The 15,636-nt window shown below is 44.8% G+C and overlaps 1 protein-coding gene across 1 annotated transcript in view; it reads left to right on the top strand.

The window, feature by feature from the left end:
• Window positions 1–15,636, top strand: part of LOC141009147 (homeobox protein Meis1) — an 83,608-nt gene that overhangs the window by 25,466 nt on the left and 42,506 nt on the right. Inside the window, exon 8 of the mRNA XM_073481593.1 lies at window positions 14,012–14,157. Coding sequence (XP_073337694.1) covers window positions 14,012–14,157 — 146 coding nt within the window. The remainder of the gene's footprint in view (window positions 1–14,011; window positions 14,158–15,636) is intronic.

The raw sequence follows: 15,636 nt of genomic DNA, 5'->3' as shown, positions 1-15,636 counted from the left end.
TGACAGATTTGGAATATGTCACCAGTTTGCGCTCTTTATTTTGTCTGTTTTCAATTCGGCTCCAAATTGCCTCGAATCACACAGGGACACACATGCACAACACACACACAGACACACACACACACATGCACACACACACAAGCTCTCCCGGAAAGAAAATGCCCTGGTTCTTAATCATGGCCAAAACAGGTTCATAGGGAATCACAGCGACTCATCACTGGCGTGTCACAACGCATTACATCTGGCCGATAAAACAACCCTAAACTCTCTCTCCTCATTCTTGCTTTCCATTTCTCTCGCTGACTCTGCCTCCCTCCTCCTCCTCCTCCTCCTCCTCCTCCTCCTCCTCCTCCTCCTCCTCCTCCTCCCTGAAGAGGAGCTGAGCTCAGGACCCAGGAGGCCTCCGATCAGATAGATGTTAACTTTTCTTGGAAAAATCCTGATAACAGGTGGGGCGGCGGATGACAGGAGTGACCAGACAAGCTTTTTCTCATGAACTTCACATGACAAAGCAACAATTAATTCTTTCAGTGGAGTATTTATTTTAGATGGATACCAGAGACTGTATTTTGGGCATTCACTTACATGGAGGGAGAATGAGAGTAAAGACAGAGAAGGAATGGAGGAGGGAGGGGGAGTGCAAAGAGACAGGGTATTAACACTTTGTTCAGTGGAGAAGCATTGTTTGGCCCCTTGGCACACACAAGAACACACACACAAACAAGCAACTCACACACACACGCACACACACACATGCACAGAGCACCAACGTTTATTTAAGCTTTTGATAAAGAGATTAGCCCCATCATCCTACGCTCTTAAGCTAGCCGAGGGGGTCCGTGTTCAGGAAATCCTGGCTTTCCTGACACATGGGCTTATAGGGGAACTTGGCTCAAGCAACACTTATATGATATTAATGCAATTCCTAATGGTCAGATTAACATGTGTCGGTGTTAAAATGGAGGTCACTGTGGTCAGATTGGTATATTTTCAGTGGAAAAAGGGTGAAGGGGAAACAGACAGAGAGAGAGAGGTGGATGGAAAGGAAGTAAGAGAGAGAGAAAATGGAAACAGAAGAAGGAGGCGGAGTAGTTGTGCCAGCCGGGCTGTTTTTTTTCTTTATTATTAGCCCTATCGCAGTGGTTGGAGTCCAGCTTAAAGCTACAAACAGCGAAGTGCTAATTTTAGCCTCCAAAGAGGATAAGGATAAATAGCTTGCTGCCAGTTTGCCATATGGTCCCCTGCCGATTATATTGTGTCAGGAATAATTTGGCCCCACCCCTCCCCTATATACACACATAAACACACAAACACACTCGCATATCTGTTGTCTCAGCAGATATTGCGCGGGAGATGGCTTCATCTGAACATGTGGAAATGATTGAGCGGTTTGATTGCAAAAATGAAACGATTATATTTAAGACAAATTGGCAAGCTTATTTATGAATGTGCTTTACTGTCCCTAAAAACGTCACAGAATTTGCATTTTATTTTGTAAGGATAGAAAGAAATGCCAACATTTCCAGACAGGAAGTTGTTCTTGTGGCGATGGCTGTCTTTCTTTTATCCACTATAGCTTCCAGCTGCAAGGTAACACTTGGCCTCTTCTGTAATCTCCCGCAACTTGGTTTATATTCCCGCTTGTAAATGTGAGCCCCCGTCGAAGAATAGAAATGAGTCTCTCTCTTTCTCCCCCCTTGCCATCAACACACATGCATATGTTTCACATGTAAATGCAACACACACTCGCACAGCCACTCTCCATTATTCTCTCACTCTCTCTCCCTCAAATTGAAATAATTCAATTTATGGACACAGTTCCAGACCTCCCTGGCTAAGACCATTATGCATGGAGCCCCCCCTTTTCTGACAAAAGAACGGGAGAATTTACCAGCCGGCTCTCCAAACGACACCCACACAAAGCCAATTTCATGCCAGGAAAACACCAGCAGAAGCACCATTTTCGGTCAAAACCGGCATCCCTGTGGATTTTTTCTTTTTTTTTTTAATCATTGAATATGGGTCGATGGTACTTCAACCATAACCCTGATATGACATGTGCAACTCCCTCTTGCTTCTAACATTTAAACATGAAGTCTACACAGGTGCTCACTCATTTTAAAGTGGAAGTGTGAATAACATCAGAATAATATTTCAGTTTGGGTGATAATGAATTCAACGTGTAAAATGAAATACCACGTTTTGAGCTGACTGGATGTGTCTTTAAGCCCAAGTAACTTGTGACGCAGGAGCTTGAAGGCAAAGGGTGGATTTAATGTGTGTCAACTGGGCCAGAGCCTGACCCAAGGCTGACCCAGACCAAACATGCTGCCCCCTGAGGCCCAACACCCCCTGGTCCTTTTGACATGGATACCTGCTATAGGGATTTTACTGAGAGATAAAGACCTCAGCTAACAGTTTAGAGAGAGAGAGGAAAGAAGGGGCTAGATAACAAATACCTGTAGATAAACACAAGAGCAGCAGGGTGGGCTGGAGGGCAGCGTTGCCGTTTACTTTGTGTGTTTGCAGAGAGCAATACAAGGCACGCCGCTTGCCATACACACACTCATGAACACACACATTTGGATGTAACCCGATCGTCCCCTCTCGCTCCGAGCCAGTGAAACTCAAAGAGATGAGCAGGGACTGGGGGCTGAGATTCTCACTATTGATAACCTTTGGAGTAAAGGCCTGAGTGGCGGTGTTAAACACACACACACACGCTGCATATACATATATTGTACTCACACAGTCTAAGGTCTTTGTTCCACTGAGATTCTCTCTCGTGGCAGAGAGGTCATACTTTTACAGGAAGTCACCCCCAGAGAGGGCTGCCTCCTTCAGGAAGTGACTCGGAGGGACTGTGTGGCGAGAGCGCCGGTGTCCACGGGGGGCATATCACTCCCGTCCACATGGGCCCACGCTCCACAGGAAGTAGGCCTGCTGTAAACCCACTCACTTCCTCTTCCTCTGCCCATGTCCCGAAAGCCTTATCAGGGCTACGTATGGGGAGGCTGATAGGACTACAAATCCCCCACATCCCCACAGCAACACATCCTGTACCTATCAAGGACACATTGACGAGCAGGAGGAAGTGGAGATACGGGGGAGCGTTTAAAAGGTTCATAATAATTCAGCTTGTGGATAGTGTGTGAGAGGGCATCCTAGAATAAAAATCCCACATACTTCATCTCCACAACAGCTAGTGCCCTTTTTACACATTTAAAAATGTAAATGCATCAACCATAAGTATTAAAATAGAGTAGGTTGTTGTCTGATAATGACTTATCCTGTTTTCCTAACCTGAGCTTGTGGGTGCAGACCATATTTCCCTCCTTCGTATTACTAAAACCTTCTGTTATTCCCAAAAAAAAAAAAAAAAAACCCTCACTGGATGCTAATGCGCTATTATTAGCCTCTGCCACCGCAGGGTTAGCGTGCCTGTATTATCTAACTACATACTGCAGTTTGGCTGGCGCTGATAGGTTAGCATGAGTGGGAAAATCCTGGTGTATTAAAAGTGTTTATCAGAGGCTGTGTCAGTCAGACAGTCACCATGTGGAGAGACGCACACGTGCGTGTACAGATGTACACGCCAGCTCTATAAAATAAACTGGGAAACTTTAGTTTGGTTAATGGAACGATTCACTCCAAACACGAAGGCATGATTACAGACAGAACGGACTGATTGTTGGTGCTTAGAGGATACATTTTCACTTAATTTTAGTTCATTAAACTGCTGGCTTTGATAGCTTGGTTGGAGTTAAAACAAGGTAGTGCTGCAAGATATAATTTCACAAAATTTAGCTCATTGGAAAGGATGAGATCATGAGAAAGGATGGGTTTTCAGGGAATTCACGTTGGCTAAAAGAGATAGTAGAGGGCTCCTGAAAGTTAAAGAAGTGTCTTTCTGCTAAGAAAAAGAGCGTTTTAATGGTTTATTCAAGGCCGTCCATGAGAAAATGTATTTTTCTTGTGCCGAAAAATACAATTTTTACTGTATATTCGTTGTTAGGATGTGTTGTGAGGTCACAACAAAGTTTAAATAGGATGTTTTTCCTTTGCTTTAGCTGAAGGTTCCCTGTCTTTGTCCCGTGTCTACACTGAAGGACTTCTGAACGCCCTTCAGCACATCAGCTGACTTTTGGAAAGGACCGCCGTGCCATTGTGCTGTTAAGTGCTCTTAGCTTTTGTTATAGTCCTTGTCCTCTCTACCATCCCTTCCCCCCCTTTAACCACGTCTTCCATAGTCCATTTGACTCCCTCTCCCTCTCTGTGCGTTTGTTGTGTGCTGAGTTTGACTGAGGCTTGGTGAGTCGAAGGTGTCAAAAGCCATCCGAGAGGCAGCGAAACAATCGACAGAGCGAGAGTTAAGAGTGAGAATGTTGCAAAAGAGGCACGATTTTCAGGAATCTGAGCATTTTGTGTGTCTCTGTGTGTGTGTGTGTGTGTGTGTGTGTGTGTGTGCGTCTGAGGACTTCCCTTCACTGAGGCGAGGAATCTGTGGGCCCCCCTCACAAGTGCTCCCATTTGAACCGAGTCTGGCCTTCTATCTTCAGGTTAGAAAAAAAAGAAAACGGCAACACAAAGGCAAGAGGGGAAAAATCAATAGTTACACAGCAAAAGTGCTCAACATGAAAGGGTGAATTCATCGCCTTACACTTTCATTTTGGCTTGTACCGTCTGTCTCTTTCTCTCTCATTCTCTCTCTCGACTGATCTGGAAGTGGGAATAAAAGGCAGTCGCTGTGTGTGTGTGTGTGTGTGTGTGTGTGTGTGTGTGTGTGTTTGTGTGCGTGGAGGCATACTGCAGTTTAATGTCGTGTCGGTGCCCCACGCTTGAGGCAGTTTCCAGCGTGTCAGGCAGCCTGTGGTGATGACCCTTTACGGGAAAATGGCACAGAGAGAGCAGTCACATTTACACTGACATTTTTGCCATCACCTATGGCTATGTCAACAGGCCTGATCCCTCGCCTCCCCCCTCCTCCCACTCTCACAACCAACAGTGGATGGGCCTCAGCCATAACACACAGAAGCAAAGGAACACTTTCACAGAGACAATAACCATTACCACAGGTCTAAAATTCAATATTTTATAAACTATTAATCATGAAATGTCATAAAACTGAGAAGAAGCAGCACATTTGAAGAGCTTGAGACAAGTGATGGGTGATATGGCCTTAAAAATATTGCAATACATGATATATATCTTGATATATTTAAAATGTCCTAATAAGCACATCATAAGGGCTAGGAACGGGCGACAAAATCAAATATGGTGACAATATTGTAGGGATGACTATTGGTACTTTATCACTAAACATTAAAGGAGACCTATTTCCTTTCCTTCAGTTTATTATATAGGTTCCTGTGCATGTAAAAGGTCTTGAAAGTTAAAAAGCCCAAACACCACGCTAACGGGAGCTCCTCTCTCCCACAGAAAACACTGCTCCTGAAACGCCTCGTCAGTAGTCCCGCCTTTAATTCCGTCACTTTGTGAAATCAGACATTTCCAGGATATATGCTTATATTCACGCTAGAAGTGAAGCTAACTGGAGGCTGAAAATACGACAGAGCCGGCCGGAGACACAGTGAGCGGTGCTGGCTCAGGCGTGTGTGGACTGACCAATCAGAGCAGACTGGGTATTTGGGAGGGGGGGGCCTTAAAGAGACAGTGTTTCAGACGGAGGGAGAATACAGGGCTGCTGCACTGGATGAGAAAACTGATGCATTTTTTGAGCATTAAAGCAGGTAAACATATTCTAGTAGTAACCCAAAAGGAGATTTTTGAGAGGTAATCATCATATTGTGGATTTAATGACTAACTGCATGAATTAAAACAAGTACAACCATCTGGTAAGGACAAGAAAAGACAACACTTATGCCATATCACGATATATAGTCTCATATCACGATAACAATATATATCGTATACTGTATGTGGCACAAATGTCCACATATGTTCATTATTAAAACTAGTTACAATGCATTCAAAAGCCACATACATCTCACAGTCCCGAGGCTTTGAGATACACTTTTAATTAACTTCTAAGCATGACAGCGTGCCCGTGCTTTTATTTTTGTTTGTTGTTAAACAGGTTTTATGTCTCTGGCTTCCTGCTCTCCTCCTCATCAGATCACCACAAATGAAATAATTGCTCCAAACTTTGCTCGGATTCTCACATCAAGACGTCTCCAGTGTGCTTTAATTACAAATAACCCTCGTAAATGACTCACCAGTTACTGTCATTATTGAATCTGTCAGCGCCGATCCACAAAACTGTCATTATTCAAAGTAACCAGCTTTGTTATTGCTAAGCACTCGTTATTTACTGTAATTACTTGAATCTTTGATTGCAGGAAGCAATTACTTAGCTCTCCCCTGATTGCTTACCTGGTAAACCCCCATTTTTCTTTCTTTTTGTAGTAATCACAACTTTCTCTCAATCCATGTGTTTATTATGTTGTATCTAGGAAGATTAATCTATGCTTCAGGGTGATACGATCCAAGCGCGTTGGCTGAAGTTTTGAACAAAGATCTGAAAATAGTAGTTTCTCTCTGGCAAAGGCAGGAAGGGAAGTCTAGACTAGCCATATTGTTTTGTCGACAGCGCATGTCATTATCCGCGGAATAGTCGAGGGGATTTCTCTCTGTCTCTCCTCCTACTCTGGAATAAAAGGGAGGCGAAACAGCATTGGTCACAGAGAGTGTTTTGTATTGAAGTAAGTGTGTGTGCGTTGGTTTAGAAATACTTTGGTCGTCGTTATTGGAAAGTTGCCTCGTGGAAGATCCTAAGAAATGGGTGCATGCGAGCGTGTTCGAGTGTCTTGTCTGATTCGGATGCAGTAAAAGGAGAAGGCGCTCTTTAAAATGTGCCCCTAGTTGGGAATTGTGTTGCGAGGAATTCCTGCATGTTCAGAATATTTGCAGGTGGGAGGAGCCTGCAGGGCCCATGCAAAGGGAACCCCCCACTGCCTGCAAACCCCCCCCCCCTGCACTCCCCCTCCCCAAGTCTAGAGCTTATGAATGGCCTGAATACAATAAACGCCACTTTTTTCTCTTCTCCCTCCCTCTTGCGAGCCCTTCTTTACCTCTCTGAGGATTTCTGGGAATGCGATGTATGTGTGCGAGTAAGAGTGTGTGTTTTTGTGTGCGAGAGAGAAAAGGGGTGAGAGGGAGAGCACTTTAGTGAATGTACATCGGCATACGTGTGTGCGCGCTTTATGTATCATGTTTTTGGTGAGTGTGTGTGTGTATGTGTGTTAATGTATGGATTCCTCGCCTGCCAATATGAGATGTGTGTATCCCATGTGGAACAGGATAGCAGGTCCCTGAGGCCTGGGCCTTGCCTGGGCAGCCAACCCAGGGTCATGTGAGCTTTCTGGGGTGTGAAACTCTAGGAGTGGCCCATGAGAGATCAGCTCCAGGTCACTCGCACTCACAGCGGAAAAGACACACACTCTCTTTCTCTCTTGCTCATAGAATAAACGCACTGTCATAAACTCAAAAGACCTGTCTCCATTCCTTCTCCCCTAGTCCGCGGCCTATAAAAGCTTGCAAAAACATCTCGCAGTATCCTCCAAAAACGTTTAGCCATCTGTGAATGATTCCTGCCACAGGATCCCACTTGTGACATCTGGCACAAAGCTAATATTCATAACCCCCTTATTCCTCAACTCAGCAGTGCTTCTATGAAGAAATTATTAGAAAGCTAAATGTCATTATTCTCCTGCATTGCGCTGCAAGCGACGTGTCTGACAAGATCGCTGTTCGCAGATGAGTGACTGGTGAATCCGCTGCTGTTAATTTGCCAGGCAGCAGAAAAATGGCTGACACCTCGGAATGGCACGTGTGCCCGCGCGGAGGGGGCAGGTAGTACCAATCTCTGTCTTACACTGAGAGATGGTTCATAATCAGATCATAACAGATTAGCCTAGATACTGCTTGATAATGTCAGGGTACGCCTTGAGACAGAGAGATGTAGAGAAGTGATAAAGACACAGAAGAGGGAGAAAAAGAGACAGAAAAGAGGAAGCGTCATTAGGACTCAGACTGAGAAGATCAAGACTGAGGATATTTAACAATATCAACTCATTTGCCCTAATTTCTACGTCTGATTAACAAAGAAATAAAGCTTCCAACCTACAGTGACAAAAGATAACAATGCCTCATCTTACATCCCCAACACTGTGCAAATATCCTCGATTCCAACCGCACACTCCAGCAGTCAGACCGAGAGAAAGAGGAGGGAGAAAAAGTAATGAAGTGGGAAGGAGGGGAAGGCAGGAATGAAACATGAAGTGGCGGAAAGGCTTAAATAAAAGCCATCGAAGCTGAATGAGCATAGAAGTAACTGTCTGTTTTGCTAATGCTAACGAAGCTAGTGAAAATGCATGAAGAAAGCTAACCTAGTTTTTACGTCATTATCTGTTTGCGCGCAGTGTGTGTCTGCGTGTGGGTGTGTGTGTGTGTTTGTGTGCGAGTGTGTATTTGTGTATACAGCGTGTGAGGGGACTGATAAAATATTCCTTCCCTTGGTTGGCCCCGGGGCATTTCAACTGCCCCTGGCTCCTTCCAGTCACTGGCCTGCTCCCTAATTGCCACACACACACACACACACACACACACACACACACACACACACACACACACACACACACACACATACATACACACACACGCACATATGACATTCAGAGCTTCTGTGGCTGGAAACACACATGCATAAAGAAAGGCAGAGATAGACACACACGTACAGACCAATGCACATCCATGCATGCATGCATTCTTCACACACGAACATGCACCCCCACCGTCCTGCATTGATTCACCCCCCTCACCCCTTCACCCCCCTCCTCCGCCTCCCCCCTCCCAGCCCCTCCTCTAACTAGTTGCAAAGATGTTGTCATGGCCGATCAGTGGGCCAGGCCCAGAGTTGTGCCTGTGGCTTTTCCTCGTGGGGAGACTGGAGCTTGCTAGCCTAGCTGCCCACGCTGTATGAATGCAGCCCAGGGTTACAGCCTGCTGATGCTCTTAATGAGCCTGGCAGCCTCTGTATGAGAGTGACTGACTGGTTCACTGGCTGACTTGCTGCCTGGCTAGCTCTCTGACTGCCTGAGTGAATGGCTGATTGACTGACTGGCTAACCGGCTGACTGACACGTTGCTTGATGACTGACTTGGTGGCTTTATAGACTGGCTAGCGATAAACGTTAGCTAAGTACGTTTCTGCAAAACCATAGATAAGTTAAAATGTTTATGTTGCAACTTGACGTTTGTTTAAGTTCGATTTTCTCTCTCTCTCTTGTCTGGTTAGGTTTGGGCACAAAAACCACTTATGGTTAGGAAAACATCAAGATTTGGCTTAAAATACCTGTTTTGGTCGCCACAAATACAGCTGGAAATCTCCCCACAGACTCAAACTGCGGTCGCCCACTTGGCAGCATTGTGGTTTATAATAAACACTCCAGAAAATCAGCAATTTTATAATATTTACTCTCCAGATTTTAACAACCCAACTACTTGACTGCTTCTTCTCTCTGTAGGATGCATCTAGCGTGCACTTCAAGTATCAATTGACGAGCGTAAAATGGGCACTTGAAGAGCATAACAACACTGCACATGCTAGCATGTTTTCAGTTGTATCCACTGAGGAAGACCTTTGTGGAGAACTTCTGTTTTCGGTGTTAGAAAATGTCAGCTTCAAAGGCCAAAACAGAGGACAAAATTATCTGCATTACAGTGGACATGGCCCGACTGACTGTCCTGTGTCTGATGTTTTCAACTGATTAACTCCATCTCTTCCCTCTCCTATCCATTATTTTCTCCTCCTTCATCGCCCGCTTCAGTGGCTTGAGTTTTTTCTTCCACTGAACACTCCACATCCGTTCCTCCTCTGCCTCTCTTCTTACCCCCCTTCACCATCTCTCATTCTCTCTCTCTCTCTCTAAGGCTGAGGTAACACCATTGACATTTTCCCAACATGGCTGCCAGACACAGTTTCAACACCTTTCCTGCTTCACCCTTCCTCACTCCCTACAACCTCTCTCTTTTCTCTGTCTGCGCCCGCCTCCCGCTCTTCTCCTCGCTCGCTGGGACTAAAGCAAAGCAGAAATTAGCCCCAGACCTCGCAGAGGTGATTGGTATCAAATTGCAGTGAAAATGGAAATGCCAATAAAATTGACGGCCCTTCTCCAACCCTCCTTCTTCCTTTTCTCCCTCTAGGTAAAGTAAGTGTCTATAGGTCAGACTGACTTATAAGTATTGAGAGGGGTGAGGAAAGAAAGGGATATTTGGAGGGGTTTGGGTTCACCTCTCTGGTTTGGGGTTTGAGTAATAGGTGACGAAATCTGCAAAATAGTTGTTGATTCAGTGTCTGTTTCCTCCTCGTTCTCCTTGCGTCAGTGCTTTGAGGAGATCTTGTGTATGTTGGACATGAACACAAGCAGTATTTTTTAATGTTCTTTGGACGCGGTTCGATAAAATGAGATGGATATGATATGGGTAGAGAGTACTTCTCTCACATTATGCATCATTTTGGCATGCAATTAATTATTGATTAGCTGGAGGTCTTCGGGGTTATTTTATATTCCGTAGGGTCACGATTAAGAGTCTTAAAGATTGTAGTTGCTGCTTGAACACCATTTTATTCACCATTCATCAATAGATAGGATGTACTACTGTAAGATATGGCTGCAGTAGTGCAGAGTGATGTTGCACTATATGGAGCAGTGGCCACGTAAAGGTTAGAGAGCAGGCTTGTGACCGCTTCGATTACTGGACTGGAAAGAGCACCTGGAAAAGAGACTATTCACTAAGTGTGTTAAATAAAGGTTAAAGATAAAAACATATACAGTAATGTAAAGTACTGCATGATACAATGAGTGTACAGGCAACACACCCAGCATCCACTCTTTTATTACCCATTGTGTGCCTCCTCTGTCCCCTTTGTGTTTTCTCTCCCCTTCTATCTCTCCCTCTCTCCCCATGCTTCTCACGATTTCTCACCTCTTCCTGAGCGTGCCTCCCTCCTCGCCCACTCTCTCACTGGCATGCATACTCACTCACTCACTCACTCACTCACTCATTCACTCACCCGCTCACTTACTCACTCACCCACTCACTCATTCAGTCATGATCTGAGCTGGTACTCCGGCCGTTCGCTTCTGTTTCCCCAACTCGCATGGGACAAGCCCCTAGGTTTGTTATTGTAGGCTTTGCTGAACATGAGCCGGTCTTTACAACGGATTGAAAGCATTTGCTTCCAATGAAAATCTGGTCTTAGATTACAGGGCCTCGGCTTGGCTCACCCCGTCTTTTCCAGCAGGAAGAGCGACGCAGGGAGGAAAAGAGAAAGAGTGAGACAGACAGAGGGGTGGGTGTATTTAAGCCCTGAAACAGTAGGCAGAAAAAACTCACTTGTTAAGCTCAGGCTGCATTTGTCCCGGGTTAATGATGTAACTGAAGCTTGCAACGCGAGTGTGTTTTTGGACAGAGAGAGGTCTAGGAGCCTGGTGTAAGGGGTACTTAGTCTGTCATGCTGAAACAGTTGGTGGATTAATGAATTAAAGGACTGGGAAGTGGACTACGATAATTAGTCAAACGTTTATCAAGAAAAAGGCCCTCTTAGATGTAAGGACTTGCTGTTTTTCGCTGTTTTACTGCTTTTAAACATAATATTTCAGGGATTTTTTGGGGTAAAGAGGCTCAAGGAAATTGCATTGTGTATGTTTAGAAATACTCAGACATTCAGTAGAGTGCATACCTCTGCCAAGGCCCAGCCGTCCCCTCTAATTCAATCAAGACTAATCCAATATCAAATAAAACATGCAAGATAGAGCCTAGATGCCACCTAAATACAACTGAATTTTTGTCAAAATCCATGCATTATTCCCTGAGAAATCAATAAAAATGTGGGAAAACAGCCAAAGTCGCAATGTCAAAGAAAGGGAGGAAACATTTCTGGATCTGTCCCTTGCATCTGGATCCAAACCAAAAGTTAATGGGGTCTATTCTGGGCTCAGACTCATCCTCCATCCAAGTTTCATGGAAATCCCTTCAGTAGTTTTAGTTTAATCCTGCTGACAAACCAACCAACAAACGGACAAAAACACAACCTCCTTGGCGGAGGTAATAATAATCCTGCATGGATGAATGCAGAAGATTGAAAGTGCGTCTACATGTGCTGTACATTTACTCACGTTGAACTGGAAGAGGTTACTGCCTTGCTCGAAGAGGACTTTGCCACGTGGCCATTGCCTGAACCCAACTTTTGACCTTTAGGTGGTGGTACAGTAGCCCGACCCCACCACCAGCTTTACATGCATATATGCATTATTAATGTGCAGTGGGCGGCGCTTGCATCAGTATCTGTGAAAAGCACGCTCTTGTTTTATCCCTCCCCCACCCTCTAACAGCGTCACCTCCACTTCCACGCGAGGTTCATTAGACAGCCTTCAATATGTGTGCATATGTATCTCCTTCTGCCAGAGCAGTCTGAGGGAGAGGGAGAGAGTGAGAGCTAGCCAAGAGTGTTGTTTCGTATGGATCATTGAGAGCCTCTCTCTCCTAATGGTGTATATAATTCAGGTGCCCTCCAGGCATGCTTTCAGGAATTCTTTTGCCTGAGGTAATGGGGAGCAAAGGCCTGGGTTTTAGGCCCTTGATTATTCCATTGATGTGGCAGGCTGGAAAAAAGTCATCTCCAACCGGATTAGCGCCAACATCCCCATTAATTATCGATGAATCGGGGGCTTAGGGTTTAGCTAGGTGCTGGGTGTCGCCCTCTGCAAGTTAGCGGAGTGCGGGCCCGCTCGAATGCAGTTATCTACTCCCGCCACAGTGAATAGACCTAGAAGCTTTAGAAGTGCTTTGTGTGTAATCAATAAATAACTGGATCCAATTCTGTGCGCCGCTTCAGTGTTTTTCTATTTTTTTTCTTCTTTCCTTCCCCTCACTTCCAGTCGACAGAGGCGGAACGGGACAAAAGTCAGTTATCAGCTGCTAGATTTCAAGCAGTGAGGGCGCCACTTGTTTACCTCGCCTCATGTTTCTTTTATGATTATCGTCTTCATTGAGGGTGGCTCGCATTTTTGAATAATGATAATAACAATTAGGCTTTTCACAGCCAGATGGGAAGAGCCTCTTTCTCTCCACTGGAGCTGTATAGAATGCGTACAGTAATTGGGTAGTCTTGAATATGTGCTGTGTGTGTGTGTCTGTGTGTGTGTGTGGGTTCATGTTGTTGAGGCTGAATGCAGAGAAAAGGCCCATGGAGCACCTTCCTTTCACTTTTTCCTCTCAGTGCTCAAATACTCCAAGCTGTCTCGGTGTTCCCCTTAGGTGAGGTTAACTGGCCTTAATAGAGCCTTATCGAAGCCCTACAGGTTGCTGTAAGCAGCCATGACGCCATTGTTATGAAAAGCAGCTAGCTTTGTTAGCGCTGTTTGTGCCTCTGACTTCCTTTTTTTCCACCTATTTTCCTTTTATTTGCTGCCTTCCCCCTCCTCGCAACCTCCCCTTTTGTAGTGCCGTGTTACTCTTTCCACCTCAGGTAAAATGGCAGAATGCGCCGGGGCGACGCTTCAATAACTATTTTCCCCTCAGGATAATAAAGACTAAATCTCTCTGTCATTTTCAATTCTGCGCAAGCTTGGATGGGAGAGTGGGGAAATGCGACCTTACAAGTCCTTTGTGCTCCCGTTCTCCCTCTCTTTCTCGCAGAAAGATGCGAGCGCTCGCTGTGTTTTCAAGTGACGGGGGGAGAAAATGAAAGGCAGGGTTATTTATAAATGTATTAAAAATGAATGCATTTATGAGGTGCTGTTTTCCAGCCATTCTCTGCTTGCCATTGTTGTGTCTCTATACCCCTCCGTCTGTGCATACAAAGCCCTCCAGAATTCCTTCGAAATCGTATTTATTCCCTTTGAACGCGGAGGCGCAGCGAATGCAGGAAGTAAACAAACTGTGTGTCTGATCTCCGCTGTCTCTTCCTGTTTCTTGTCATGTGACAGGTGATGGCCTGGACAACAGCGTGGCTTCTCCGAGCACAGGGGATGACGATGACCCGGATAAAGAAAAGAAACGCAACAAGAAGAGAGGAATCTTCCCTAAGGTGGCCACCAACATCATGAGAGCATGGCTCTTCCAGCACCTAACAGTGAGTTGAATGAAACAGCATTTGTTCTCAGTCGCTCTCAGCTTCATATCACGTGTGCACACTGAACTTCACAGCCACGGGCTCTCTTACTCACACACACACAGACACACACACATTTTCTATGTTTGACACAAATACACTTGCACACAAAGGAGCACACACACACACACACACACACACACACTCAATGACACTCACGCACCACCACCAGAGCTCCCCCCCTCCCTCCCTCCCGTCTCCACAATGTATCCCGGTTCGTACGGTGAACACTTCAAAGACACATGCCCGTGTAATCTGCCGGCGATCTCGGCAGCCCGCGCTCTCGCTCCTCATCAGCTGAAACTGAATAAGGTTGAAGCCAAGGGAGAGACGCCCCTGGCCATAACTGCAGATACATACAGTAGATGAACCTTATTAAGAACAAATCTGTCATTATTTAACAGATGCCTGAGATGCTGCAAAGGCCTGTGGTTTGGCTTTATATTTACTCAATTACAGCAGGGAATACCACTGACTTTAGCACCAGCTGACAGCGTCACAAATTGTGCGGGGGGAAATAGTGTGGGAAAAAATGTATTTTGACACTGGGAGATAGAAATGGGCCAACAGTTAATTGAATGCTGTCTTCTATCATTTCAAACACGATCAGTTTACCAGCCGTAGTTAGCATTGCCAACATCTTCTAATGCTTACCAAAGGAGAGGAAGAAGAGAATAAATAGAAAACTTGTTCCCTCGTTTAGCTAAACAGCAAGTATACTGGGCCGCTTATAATTATTGAATGCATTTTTCGCACCAGTGGCTCCTTTAAGGAGTCACTTGTGGCCTCTTTCAGCTTAATGTTGGTGAAGTTTACTGACTGACAGAGTCTGGATATTCACTTCAGTTCATCACGGAGAAATAACCTGAGAAAATGAGGCATTAGCACCGTGCAGGCACTTACAAAGCATGTCCTGATATGTATAACAGAAACAATAATGTTACATTTTATTGATCAGTTTAGGGAAATTCTCGGTTTTATAATCATCACTGAGGATGACAATAACACTATTCAAATTAAAGCTTTAAAGGTGAATAAAATCTCACCTTTATCCACTTAGATTTTAGAAACTGAAGCAGCTGTAAGCGTTATTTAAGATATTATTAAAATAAGTGTTAAATATCTTTATATCATAACAGTAATCACTGTTATAGAGTGTTTGGTCAGGAAAGGAATCGTGCAGGGATGATTGCTAACTACAAAAAGGACAGGAAGTTAGCTCAGACGACTACAACGCTTACAGCAGCTTTAAAGATGGATAAAATCTTAACTTTAGCCACATAGATGTTGGAAAGAATTTGGAAATAATGTCGTAAGTAACCCTGTGTTTAGTTTGTGGAATTGGCTTTGAATAGCACGATGAACACATTTCAGAGACTTGAAAAATGCCCAACATGTTAGCTGACAACAGGTTTCAGACCTTTGAATCTCTGGTGACAT

Source organism: Pagrus major, chromosome 15, assembly GCF_040436345.1.
Source record: "Pagrus major chromosome 15, Pma_NU_1.0".
Taxonomy (NCBI): Eukaryota; Metazoa; Chordata; class Actinopteri; order Spariformes; family Sparidae; genus Pagrus; species Pagrus major.
This window is presented reverse-complemented; position numbering and strand designations above follow the sequence as displayed.